General features: G+C 37.6%; 1 protein-coding gene across 1 annotated transcript in view; it reads right to left on the bottom strand.

The window, feature by feature from the left end:
* Nucleotides 1-14255, bottom strand: part of SPATA17 (spermatogenesis associated 17) — a 220638-nt gene that overhangs the window by 159211 nt on the left and 47172 nt on the right. The window contains exon 4 of the mRNA XM_006869710.1: nucleotides 2071-2121. Coding sequence (XP_006869772.1) covers nucleotides 2071-2121 — 51 coding nt within the window. The remainder of the gene's footprint in view (nucleotides 1-2070; nucleotides 2122-14255) is intronic.

The following is a 14255-nucleotide window of genomic DNA, read 5'->3' as shown; positions in this document are numbered from 1 at the left end:
ATGATCCACACAATCGAAAGCCTTTGAGTAGTTAATAAAGCACAGGTGAACATCGTTCTGATATTCTCTGCTTTCAGCCAAGATCCACTGGACATCAGCAATGATATCTGTTGTTCTATGGCCTCTTTTGAATCCTGCTCGAACCTCTGGAAGTTCTCTGTCAATGTATGATGGTAGCCATTTCTGTACTACCTTTAGTAAAACTTTACTCGCATGGTATATCAAAGAGATTGTCTGTTGACTTCCACATTCCATTAGGTCACTTCTACTTGGAATGGGCACAAAAATGGTTCTCTTCCAATAAGTCGGAGAGATAGTTAGTTGTCTTCCAAATTTCTTGGCAGAGTGCCTCCTGGGCCGCCTCACTTTCTTGAAAGATTTCAGTTTTTATTCCATCAATTCCTGGTGCCTTGTTCTTTGCCAATTCCTTCAATGCACCTTGGACTTCCTCCCTAAGTACTATTGGCTCTTGATCATATGCTACCTCTTGAAACGGTTGAATATTAACCATTTCCTTTTGGTATAGTGACTCTCTGTATTCCTTCCATCTTCTCTTAATGTATTCTGTCTGCATCATTCAATAATTTGCCCAGAGAATCTTTCAATAACTAAAGACAGACCATGAATTTTTTCTTCAGTTCCCACAGCTTGAGAAATGCTGAGCGTGTTCTTCCTTTTTGGTTTTCTGATTCCAGATCTTTACACATTCTCTGCACATTTTATTGTTTATTCCCCACAGACAGGAATAAACCAGGCTAAAAAGAACCAGGTATTGGGAAGTGGGATGAAAGAGATCTATGATCAGAAGATAGATTAGAGAAAGTTTTACTCCAAGGTCAGACTGTTCTAGGGAAGGAGCTGTATACTTAACCAAAGGTCAGGCATATAGGGGAAAGAGAGAAGCTTAACCAGAAGTTTGGTTAACAAGGATTTCGCTCTACTAATCATTTATTAGTCAATGTCTTGGAGTTTGGAGTGCCTGTAGAGTCCTGGAATGGCACTGTAGGATAACCACTGGACTGCTAACCACAAGGCCGGCAGTTCAAACCCACCAGCTGCTCCTCGGAAACTCTATACAGGATTGCTACGAGTCAGAATTGACTTGATGACAATCTGCTTGTGTTTTGTTTGAGCTTTATCACAGATAAACAGGAAGTGGTGATAGGCTGAGCACTGGATTACGAATTGCAAGGTTGGTGGTTAAAACCCACCAGCCACTCCTCGGAAACCCTGTACAGGGTCACTATGCGTTGTAACTGATTCAACAGCACTTAACAAAAACAACAGTGTGAACTTATCTGACATAGTTCAACACATGGACTTGCAGGAAGTATTTCGCTTTCTAGCCTGATCCAAAAATAAAATCCATTATTAGCAAAAGTAAGAACTAGCCGATTAATACAAGAGAATGCATTAAGGCAACATAGGCTTTAAGGCCATAAGTGTATTTCGTTTAAGTAATTTCTCCATTTCAAACAATTTAGCAGCTAAGATACCAGCAACTATTCTCAAACAAAAGAAATAATCTTTCCGCTGTGTCCATTTCAAAAGTCTATGTGAAATCCAAGTTCAAGCTCCATAATCATTAAATTCAGCTTTCTATTTTAAAAAATAACATTAAAAATGAACATAGAAATGATAGAAAGAAAACTTCTAAGCTGGAAACTGATTTTATTACTGTTAAATCATATGAATAATTTCTAATTAATTTGTATTGGGCAGGAATCTTATATTCCAGAACCATGTTGATCCATTTATCACAATATGCTTTATGACATATGGAAACTAATACATTGTTTCATTAATACTTACACTCTTTCTCTAGTTACAGCTCAGAAACACTTAATATTCTAAAACTTAAGTATTTGTAATTACACATTTTACATTTTACTCTGATTTTTAATGCTGCCAAGATTATTTAGCATAACTAACTTTTTAACTATGAACCCTTTTCTCTCTTCCATTAGCATATCAATCAAATTGATATTATTCGGGTTTGCTCACTTTATTAAAAGAGAATTCAGGGCGCAATTGACTTTTCATTTGTTTAACAAGTGAAGAAATATTTACCCTGACAGCCATTGTATTGTAGAGATTCATCTTCATAGTATAATATGCTACCTGTGAATCAAGAAAAAAACAACATTGCATATATTTAAGTTACACAAAGACACTGTAGCCTATTTTTACAAGTAAAAGATAAGAATCTTTATACATAATACATTATAAGAGTTCTAGGCTTAGAAAAAAATGAAATCAAACTTTGTATTGAAGAGATAGGCTTCCTAATACATAATGCAGGCTTAACCAGAAAAATCTATGGTAGTCAAACTAGGAGCTAATGGAGATATATGATCATAAAATGCTCTCCGCTGAGTTTGATAATCAATGGTGCTCTACTGAGAATAGAATAACAAAGCAGAATATTCACAAGTGCTGGTGACACGTAGTATTGTATGATTTATTCACTGGGGTTCTTTTAGCCAAAACTCACAGAAACATAAAAGGAATTCATATTTCAAGACGTCTGGTTTAATGAAAAATTCAAAGAAATGCTGTCTTCAGTTGAAATCATTCAAGGATATGGATGCAGTGATGGAGCAAAATTGTGCCTTCCAACCATCTGTACAAAATGTTATGTACTTAGCTGCCTCTTGAGTAATCCTTGGAAATTTTGTTTCATTTAATATTCATTTTAACACCATAAAATCATAAATACAATGATATCATGTTACAGCAAATCCCCTGATATAGTGAAGACTTCCCTACAGTCTTGGTTTCTTTCTAGCAAAGATGAATTGATCTATTAATATAGTAATTTCTGTTATAGTAAATAATCATTTAGCTTATTTCCGTGAAAATACTGTCTTAAGTAAAGCTTCCACATCTGTTCTATCTTTTCATTAAATTACAAAATTAGCATAATTTATAACAACACAATAAACAAGCAAAAGTAATGAAATGCATACAAATTTTTCAACATTACATACAATTGTATACATTTTTATTCAATCAAAATTCAATCAGGTAGTACATCTTCAGCCAAGGTAATAGGTGCTATGTTTCAGGCAAAAATCAAAGAAGATTTTTGATTTAGCCTTAAGTATAAGGGGTTTTCTTCCCCAAGACAAACAGGAGTTCATATAAAAGGGTTTCGGTGTAATTAGTGTTGTTTGAATTGCCTGGACTGATCCAAAGCAAATTGTCTGTGGAGAGCAGCAGGACTGGATTATTTATCAACAGTCTGGGCAATTAAGAAACAGTTGGCTGCAATATGTTATTTACAAATGAACACAATGATGTTACTTCATTTTAAATTCTTTCTTCATCATAGCAAGCAAGACACAATTCTCACCATTTGCGGTCAATTTAAAACATTTACATTAATACTATATTTCTTTACATTGTATTAAGGTAGACAATGCCAATAGAAATATTTATAAATTAGAAACATGGTTGGGGTGGTGGGTGGGCGAGCCATCGGTTACCACTCAGAGCAAGATTAAATCTTTATGGGAGCAGAAATACTCATTTTTCTCCCATGGAGCATCTGGTAGATTCTAACTGCTGACCTAGTGGTTATCAGTCTAGCTCATAATCCACTATGATACCAGGGCTCCTTAAAGAAGAAACACATTGGAGACTATATATTTGAAAAAGTTTAGTTCAGAAAAAGATGTTGTTTCTTATCTTCATGAAACTGTTTCGCTAGCAATAAAGAATGTGTGGGATATTGAACCTCTGGGTTCCATTCCTGTCTGCTTTGGCAGCTGGTCTTGACTTTAAAAATTCTGTCTTGATTTCCTTTTTTTTATAAATTGGAACATTACCTATATTTTAAGAGTTGTTGAAGACTACAATGACGTTAAGTATTTAAAGTTCCTTCAACATAACTGATGGTCATTTTGAAAATGATTACTGATAGTACTAATTTACACATTTATGTCTTAAAGTTTGTAATGCAAATGATACGTAAAATTCCAAAATGTCTAAAAGACTAAATGTTATTCTGTACTAAGAAAACAGAGTAACACAGCTTTTGAGCCTATTAAGAGCCACTCAGTCAGTTCTGAGTCTCCTAGTGACCCATATAGAGTTGTCAAGGAGCAACTAGAGGATTTGAACCACCTTTCTTGTGACTAGCAGTCCAGTGCTGATCCTACAGCACTACACTAGAATTCTGGATTTTATAGCTACAAGCTGGAAAATCACTTTGAATTGAATAAACATACCCCCATATGAAACAGTAATTGAAATTAATTTTTATATTTATTCTCAATTGTCTAGCCAAGACGTTTTTGAAAGTATAACACACAAAAAAAATGAATGTAATCTGTATACTTTCATAGGCTATCTAGGAGACACATTTTTTGTTTGGTTGAATAATTTATCATATTTTTTTGAATGTTGAAAACATACACAGCAGAATATACACCAATTCAACTATCTCTACTTGTACAATACAGTTGGACAATCATTCTCATCCTTCTTTTCTGCATTGTTCCTTCCTTCATTAACATCAATGCATACGAATTTCATTCTTGCCTAACCTTTCGGAGTAGCTGCTATCAACTTGATCCCACTCAGACAGTTCTTTAAAAGAGCACAATGCTCAAGGCAGACAATATTCACTACTTTAGCTAAACTATTGTTTGGTTTAAATTTTGCTTCAAGTATAGTTTTGGTTTCGAGATAAAGATTATCTCAGGACAATTGTTTTAAGGGTTCCTTCAGCATCAATCACTCCAGAAAATCAGGATTCCACGAGAATTTGAAATTAGGTTCTACATCTTTTTGATCAGGATTCTTCTATAGAGTCTTTGATCAACAAATCCACTGATGGTAGCTGGGTACCATCCAGTTCTTCTGATGCACATGAGACACATCTTTTTAGTGTAGGAAAAATATGTTGTCGATTGAAATTTTTATTTAAGTCTTAGCACGTCCACTCTGTGAAATGATTGTTATTGTCATTCCAGATACATGAATAGTGAACACACAACTCATTTCAGAGCCTCTTTTATTGAAATTATTTTATAAAATTCTGACCAAAAAGTTTTTGGTTTTCTTTTTCATTCCACATAATTAGATAAGCAAAGTAGATCCTAACTACTCATTGTTAGTAGATATATAAGAAAAACAAGCTACTGTAATTTCTCAGCAAATTTATTAAAAATTCCACTTCTGTTGATTAATTTTCTATTATGCTATTATTAGATACCAAGTATACATTAAAGGGAAAGACTAAAGATATGGATTGAAAAAGTATAAAAGCAGACAGTTACATTGTAAGAGAAACATGGGACACAATTATAGATTTTCTCCAACAGCTTTTCTTTTTGTTTTGCTTTTGAGAATAATGAAGGAAGTAGAAAAGGCAGGGAGGCAAAAAACGAGGGAAAGAAGCATAAAAAGGAAATATGTTGTATTTATGCCAGATAGAGAAGGAAGAATTTTGGCAACAAACAATAGCATTGATTTCTAAATTAACCATTTGGTAACTGTATGTCATATCACCTAGCTCAATTTTTAGAAAGCTTATGAAAATGTTCCTCGAGGATATGTTCCTTTAACAATATAAAGTAAAAGTTGTGAGTGGTTAATACCCATGTTAATACCCTGTGGGCAGGGCTAATTATTATTCAGTGGACTGACCCAGAGCAGCCAGACTTATTGTCTACAGGTTGGGGTCCTTTCTTATTGGTTGGTTACAAGTTTTGATAAGTGTAAAGATAACTGGATAGATTCATAGATTGGTGAATATCACCTTCCCTTTTTGGACAAACTTCTGAGTGCTCAATCTCACTAGTGGCTATGTTTGTTTTCTATTTTATACTGATGATTTCATTCTTTTCACCCATCATTTCCAGAATTAATGTCTGAGTTCTGTCTTCTTTTCTCCTGACTAACTTATTTATTGGAGTGAGGTGATTCTACAGGATTAGCACTGGACTGCTAACCACAAGGCTGGAGGTTCCAGTTCACCAGCTGCTCTGTAGGAGAAAGATGAAACTTTCTGCTCCCATAAAGATTTATAGCCTCAGAAACTATACAGGGGTTGCTATGAGTTGAAGCCTAATCTCATGGTAAGCAGTTTGAAACTACCAGCTGTTCCGCGGGAGAAAGATGTGGCTTTCTACTCCCGTAAAGATTTACAGCCTCGGAAACCCTGTACAGGGTTGCTATGAGTCGGAACCGACTCCCGGGCACATCACAACATGAGTTGAAGCCAACTCAAAGTCATTTAGCAACAGGAGACTACTTATAGTCTTCATTCCTGTCATTCTTCAAATGCTGTCATTCTGAATACCTCATCTATATTAGTTTGTAAAGCAGTGCTTTTATCAATTTCTTTTGTTGTTCTTGTTGTTTTCCTTAAGGAAAAAGCCTCTTGAACCTACTAGCCACTCTGGAAGAAAGATATAGCAGTTTGCTTTTGTAAAGATTTTCAGGTAAGTTTTGAAACCCTAGGGGCAATTCTACTCTTTTAGTGGCATTATGCATTGGAATTGAATGACTGCAAAGGTTTGGTTTGTTTGTTTGTTTGTTTGTAACTCACATGCCTTCAGTATCTTACAATTGCTTAAGGCAAGGAGTAATAACTGGGCTGGTTGATATAACTCACAAACTTGGGAGTCCTACTGTAGTGCTGTAGGATAAGCACTAGACCTTAAAGGTCAATTTGAAAAGCAAGGTCAGCAGTTCAAACCCACCAGCCAACCACTCCTTGGAAATCCTATGCAGGGTAGCTTTGAGTCGAAACAACTGACAACACTTAACAACAATAAAGGGAGAGGAAAAGGGAGCTCTGGTTAGTGTAGTGTGTTAAGAATTGAGCTGCTAACTACAAGGTCAGCAGTTTGAATCTGCCAGCTGGTTCGCAGGAGAAAGATGAGGCTTTCTGCTGTCATGAAGATTTACAGCCTCTGGAACACTATACAGGTCACTATGAGTGGGAACCAACTCCATGGCACATTAACAAGAATAACAAGGGAGATAATAGGAATCCTGCTCAGCAGCTTATCAAAGGGTTGGTGGTATACTAATCAATTAGTCCCAAAGATTCACAGTCTTGGAACCCTAATAGGACAGTTCTGCTCTGTCCTTTAGGGTAATTATGACTTGGAATTAACTCTAAGGCAATGTTGTTTTTGTTGTTTTAAGGGAAAGAAACCACAAAGAAGCTGAAACTTTCAACCCGGAATCAGATGCCTTAACTATCACAACTCCTGCTACTAACTTAAAAGTTTTCATACTCATGAAGACAGTACATCCAACTACCTAATGTCAATCCCAGAGACCTCCGTTTCTGTTACAATAATCAGTCAGTCACAATCAGTCCCGCCATTTTAGGCTGTACCTTCCGGGTTCTTCCCTCTCCCTTCCCTTCAACTCCATTTTGTAACCTTAGGTTTCTGTTTCCCAGCCAAACTAAGCTGCAAAGGCGGTAGTTTAAAAGGCAACATGGCTTTTGATAGACCAGAGCTAAATCACCCCAGCAATGACGTGTGATCTCCTGATTTGAACCTATATAAGACCACTCCCTTCCTGTTGAACTGCGCTTCTGCCTTTGCTCTCTGGCAGAAGTCATCTTGCTCTTCCTCACCCCGAATAAAAGTCTCTAGACAGGACGTCTGTCTGGTGTGCGGTGTGGTTGATGAGCAACGCTGGGTTGTTTTTTCCCTTTCAGTTTCAGTTTAGCCTTAGAGTCTCATAATCACACTCTGGCCCTTATCTTCCACTAGAAACGTCTCCTCTTAAAATCTTAAATTCAGGCTGCAAATTCCCCTCCTTAAAGCCCTCGTGACACAGTTTCCATGAAAAGTGCTCTTTCACCAGATTTAGGCAGACCTGTGTGGCGCTGTGGGTTAATGCGCCAGACTGCAAACCCATTTGAACTGCAAGGTCAGTGGTTCAAGCTCACCAGCTGCTCCTTGGAAACCCTATCCAGGAACCAAACCGGTGGCACTTCACAACAACAAGAGAACCAGAAGGTCAGCAGTTGGAAACTACCAGCTGTTCTGCGGGAGAGAGATGAGGCTTTCTGCTCCCGTAAAGATTTACAGCCTCAGAAACCCTGTACAGGGTCGCTATGAGTCGGAACAGACTTCATGGCACATCATCACCACCATTACCAGGAGTCCCAGTGTAATGCTGTGGGATAAAACAAAAGTCTGTCTGAATCACAAGGTCAGTGGTTTGAACTCACGAGCCACTAGTTGTTCGCTGTTACAACTCAACAGTACTTAGCAACAACAACAGTATAGATCTCTTCTATTTTTACATCCTGGTGTGGTGCTGTAGAACAAGCGCTTTACTGCTAACCACACGATCGGCAGTTCAAACCCACCAGCTATTCCCTGGAAACCTTTTACAGGGTGGCTGTTACTTGGCACCGACTCCATGACACCAACAACAGCAACAGTAAAGATCTTCCCTTTTCCTTTTTTCCATTCCTTCTTCCCATACTTACTCCAAAGTATTTTGCTATATAAACATTATAAACACACCATACATTATTTCAACTTTCCTTTACTGTGACATGTTTAAATTTGGAAACTGAGTAAAGATGTGTTTCAAAGAGAAAATGGTCAACCATTTTCGAAAGCAGAACTTTTAAAGTAATATATATGTCTAACAATTTTGAGTGATCTATGCATATAACTTGACCAGGTCAACTGACTTTATTTTCACGATTGGCCAATGCAGAGAAAATATCTCCACTAAAATTAAGACAACTGAACCTTAAGAAGCCATGCACATAAGGATAACAGATCTGATGAGACAGTGTTCTTGCTATTTTCCACATCAAGGCCATTCTCATTTCATAATTTTCAGTGTAATCTTTACAATGATTTATTATCAAGTAATCAAGAGTATTTTGTGCATATAATTTATCTTCTTTGCTGGTAACTGATAACCATCTGGTCATTATTAACAGTTAATTTTTAAAACAACTTTTCTTTTTCCATTAAAAAAAATTATAAAGCAACTATATCATTTTTCCAGTTACTGTGAAATAATATTTAAAAGCAGGTGAACCAAATCTAACTGCATTTCATAATTATGACAGAAAAATTGTTAAAAATTCTAATGTACAATTTTTTATTAGTAAGTTCAAGTATTCATTTGCCCTGCCATTGGTGTTTACTTAAAATGTAAGATCCTTAAGATTAAAAAAATACACCATGTTTCAATTTTCTGCTCTGACACTATCAGGTGAAAACTACTGTTGCATTATCATGCGACCTGTCTGGAAGCCCTATAAAAAGAAATATCAACAAACAAGAATTGTCTTACAGAAGAAGCATTTATTTATCCAATGAAGATGAATAAAAATGTCTATAATAGCAATGTCAGATGGATCTTGGCTGAAAGCAGAGAATACCAGAAAGATGTTTACCTGTGCGTTATTGACTATACAAAGGCTCTCAACTGTGTTGATCATGACAAGCCACGGACAACATAGCAGAGAATGAACATTCTGGAACACTTACTTAATTGTGCTCATCAGGAACCTGTACATAGACTAAGAGGCAGTTGTTTGAACAGAACAAAGGAATAATGAATGGTTTAAAATCAAGGAAAGTGTGCACCAGGGTTGTATTCTTTCAGCATCCTCATTTAATCTATATGCTGAACAAATCATTCAACAAGCTCGATTATATGAAGAAGAACATGACATCAGGATTGGAGGAAGACTCATAAACAACCTGCAACATGCAGATGATACAACTTTGCTTGCTGAAAGTGAAAGGGACTTAAAATATGTACTGATGAACCAACCAAAGACCACAGCCTGGATTGCACCTCAATGTAAAGAAAACAAAAATCCTCACCACTGGACCAATAATTAACATCAGGATAAATGGAGGAAAGATTGAGGTTGTCGAAGATTTCATTTTGCTCAGATCAACCATCAACACTCATGGTTGATCTGAGCAGTCAAGAAATCAAACCACATATTTCATTATGTTAATCTGCTCCTCGAGACCTCTTTAAAGTATTCAAGAGCGAAGATGTCTGTTTGAGGACTAAGAAGCACCTGACCCAAGTCATGGCATTTTCAATTGCCTCATATACATGAGAAAGTTGGACAATGAATAAGGAAGATCACAGAAGAATTGACGCCTTTGAGTTACGCTGTTGGAGGAGAATACTGAAAGGACCATGGACTGCCAAAAGAACAAAGAGATCTGTGTTAGAAGAAGTACAGCCTGAGTGTTCCTTGTATTTCAGGATGGCCAGACTTCATTTCTCATATTTCAGATATATTATCAGGAGGCACCAGTCCCTGGAGAAGGACATAATGCTTGGGAAAGGGTTGTTGTTGTTGCTATGTGCCGTGGAGTCGGTTCCGACTCATAGAGACCCTGTACAGGGTTTCCGAGGCTGTAAATCTTTACGGGAGTAGAAAGCCTCATCTTTCTCCCACGGAACAGCTGGTAGTTTTGAACTGCTGACCTTCCAGTTCCCAGACCTATTCGTAACCACTATGCTAGGATCAGTAAAAAAGAGGAAGACACACAGCAAGATGAATTGGCACAGTGGCAGTAGTGATGAACTCAAATGATGAACACAAACTCAATGATTGTGAGGTCGGCACAGGACCAAGCAGTATTTATTTTGGAGCTCTGGTAGCGTAGTGGTTACGAATCGGGCTGCGAACCTTAAGGTCAGCGGTTCGAAACTACCAGCTGCTCCGCGGGAGAAAGATGAGGCTTTCTACTCCCGTAAAGATTTACACCCTCGGAAACCCTGTACAGGGTCGCTATGGGTCGGAACCGACTCGACGGCACATAACAACAACATTGTGAATAAGGTCACTATGAGTCGATTCCAAATGACACCAAACAACAACAAGAGAAGCGACTGTATCAATCCATTAGCAGTTTTAAAAATAATAGTTGCTGTTGTTAAGTGTCCTCGAGTGGATTCTGACTCATAATGATGCTGTGTAGGGTTCTGCGGCTGTAAATCTTTACAGTAGCAGAAAGCCTCATTTTTCTGTACACTTATGCTGTTTTCAAACATATACATTATTCACAGGGTAGTCTTAGTTTAAAAGCATACCATTGAGTTGTCTATGACTAATTACGTACGTTTACCTTTTGACAACTCATATACAATTAATCATGCATTAATTGTCAGTTTGAATCACAAGGTCAGTGACTCAAGCTCACCAGCCACTCACTGGAAACCCTATACATGGTCGCTATAAGTTGGAACCGACTCGACGGGGTACTTAACAACACAACAAAAGATTCACAGCCTCCGAAACTCTAGACAGTGTCACTATGAGTCAGAACCAAAACAGTGACACACAACCACCAACCACTACAATGATAAATGTTTTATAAGATATTTCCACATTGAATTACATTATTGTTTTTGTTGTTAAGTGCTATCGAGTCGGTTCCAATTTATAGAGACCATGTATAGGGTTTCCGTGGACTGGCTGGTGGTTTTGAACCACTGACCTTGTGTTTAGCATTCCAGTGCATATCATATAGCACCACATCAGGACTCCACAACATTGTTAGTATACATTAGCTAGCTGAGAAGAAACCATTTTTTTTATTTTTCTCCCTCTTTTCCTTTAATTACTACTTCATTCTCAAAAAAAAAAAAGTAACTAATACTAATTCCCACAACATTGTAGCTAAAACAACAGAAAATTTGACAAAATCAGTAACGATTAAAAAAAAAACACAGCAGCAACAAAAACAAAAACAAGTGCAGAAAAAACCCCACATAATTTAAAGTGTCATTGTAATTGGATAATAATACTAACTCTCTCTGGAGTTTTAGCCTTGTAGGTATACTGATACATATAAGCTGGTCTCATAAAAAAAAAAAAAAAATAGAGATTTTTGTTATTATAAGTAATTCCTGGGGTGTGTTCATTAAAAATCATACATTTTTGTGGAAACACTGTACAAAAATGTTATAGACTGGCATTTTGGGCCACCTCTCTAGTGATGCCACAGAGTGAAGTCACTAGACTGGAAATCCCATGACACGTTAGGACTGGGTAAGCTATTTGGTCCCATCGTATTTTTCAGCAAAAGTTGGCAGTTCTGACTCATGGCAACAACATGTGGGCTGAGTAGAACTGTGTGCCAGAGAGTTTTTCAATGGCTCACTTATTGGAAATAGTTCACCAGGTCTTTCTTCTTAGACATCTCTAAGGAGACTTGAAAAACCTACCTTTTGGTTTGAACAAATGTGCCAATGGCTTGCACCCCTACGGAAATATAAAATTCAAGACCTCTAATGGGTCCTGGTGTGGCACTGTGGGTTAATGCGCTGGACTGAAAAGTCGGTTCGATCTGCAAGGTCGGTGGTTCAAACTCACCAGCCACTCTTCAGAAACCTTGTACAGGGCTGCTATGGGTCAGAATCGACTCGACGGCACGTCACAACAACAACAATGAATCCTAGCACTTCTTTCTATCTTTTCTGTCATCTTTCTGTTTGACCTTTGCCACTTTTGAGACTTGGACACTTGAAGTTTGGTAACAGTTTTCTTCTTTGGTTTCTACTACATTGTGTTCACTATCAATATAATTCCCTTTCCTCTTCCTAAATCCTACCAAGTGCATTCCAGAAACCTCAATCCTTGGTCCTGGGCTCCCCTGTTCAGATAATCAGGTAGAAAAATCCTTTCATCTTATAATATGGCTCTAAAAACCAGCAGACAGCCTTAAACTGTTTCCATTCAATAGTTCATTTGTTGAATGCTTCTTATGATGTGTCAGACATGCTGCTAAGAGATAGTCTTATAAGATATCACCACATGGAGGTGTCCTAACATCACCACAAACTCAAAATGCTCAAACCATCTTTTTTTAAGCATCACCAAGTGCCCCACTTAAAATGTTTCTTATAAACATCCCTGCTTTTGTTATCATTATAATCATTAATCAGCTTTGCTGAGATAAAAATCCAACTATCTCAGTAGCTTACAAAATGAGAAAGTTTATTTCCCACTCACACTAAATGCAGGCTAACAAGCAAGGATCTCTGTAGCTACACTGCACAAGTCTCTTCATCCCAGCCCCAAGGTTAAAAGGGACAGCCCAGATCTGAGGTATGTGATTCTTATGCCAGAGTCCAAGAGTGACAAAACCTCTGAAAATTTAGGCATGACATATGTCCCATTAGCTCACGACGCATGGTCAAGCCCAAAATCAATGGGATAGGAATGAATAATTCCTTTATGATGAAGCAGCAAGTGAATAATTTTGAAACAGAATATATAACTCCACCATCACGGCCTATATGGGAGCAACGGAGTGTTAGTGACAGAATCCTCTCTTTTGTGGGAGACCTGGATATGATTCCTGGCCAGTGTACCTCAAATGCCACCATGTGCATAGGTGAAGCCTCGCTCGCATGTTGCTGTGATGCTTTTTATGTATGAAAATATGTCCCCCAAAACATGTGTCAGCTTGGGTAGACCATGATTCTCAGTATTATATGACGATCTCCCGTTCTGTAATTTGATATAATCATCCCATGTGCTAAACTGGAGGCACTCACTCATGTATGCCAAGAAATCTAGAAGACAGCTACCTGGCCAACTGACTGGAAGTGATCCATATTTGTGTCCATTCCAAAGAGAGGTGACCCAATGGGATACAGAAATGATCAGATAGTATCACTAATATCTCATGCATGCAATATTTTGCTAAAAATGTTTCAAAAACAGCTAAACCTATACATTGACAGAGAACTTCTAGAGGTTCAAACCAAATTCAGAAGAGGATATGGACTGAGGGATACCATTGCTGATGATGTCAGATGGATCTTGGATGAAAGCAGAGAATACCAGAAAAATGTTTACCTGTGCTTTGTTGACTACGCAAAGGCTTTCGATTGTGTGGATTATGACAAGCTATGAACAACATTGTGAAGTATGAGTATTCCAGAACACTTAATTGTGCTCATGAGGAACCTGTACATAGACCACGAGGTAACTGTTTGAACAGAACAGGGGAATACTAAGTGGTTTAAAATTAAGAGAGGTGTGCACTTGGGTTGTATTCTTTCACCATATTTATTCAATTTGTCTGCTGAGCAAATTATTTGGCAAGCTGGATTATATGAAGAAGAACATGGCATAAGGATTATAGGAAGATTCACTAACAACCTACGATATGCAGATGATACAACTTTGCTTGCCCAAAGAGAAGAGGACTTAAAATACTTACTGACGAAGATCAAAGACCACAGCTTTTGGTCTGGGTTGT

This window comes from Chrysochloris asiatica, unplaced genomic scaffold (assembly GCF_000296735.1).
Source record: "Chrysochloris asiatica unplaced genomic scaffold, ChrAsi1.0 scaffold00133, whole genome shotgun sequence".
NCBI lineage: Eukaryota > Metazoa > Chordata > Mammalia > Afrosoricida > Chrysochloridae > Chrysochloris > Chrysochloris asiatica.
The sequence above is the reverse complement of the archived record's forward strand: the minus strand, read 5'-3'. Positions and strand labels throughout refer to the sequence as shown.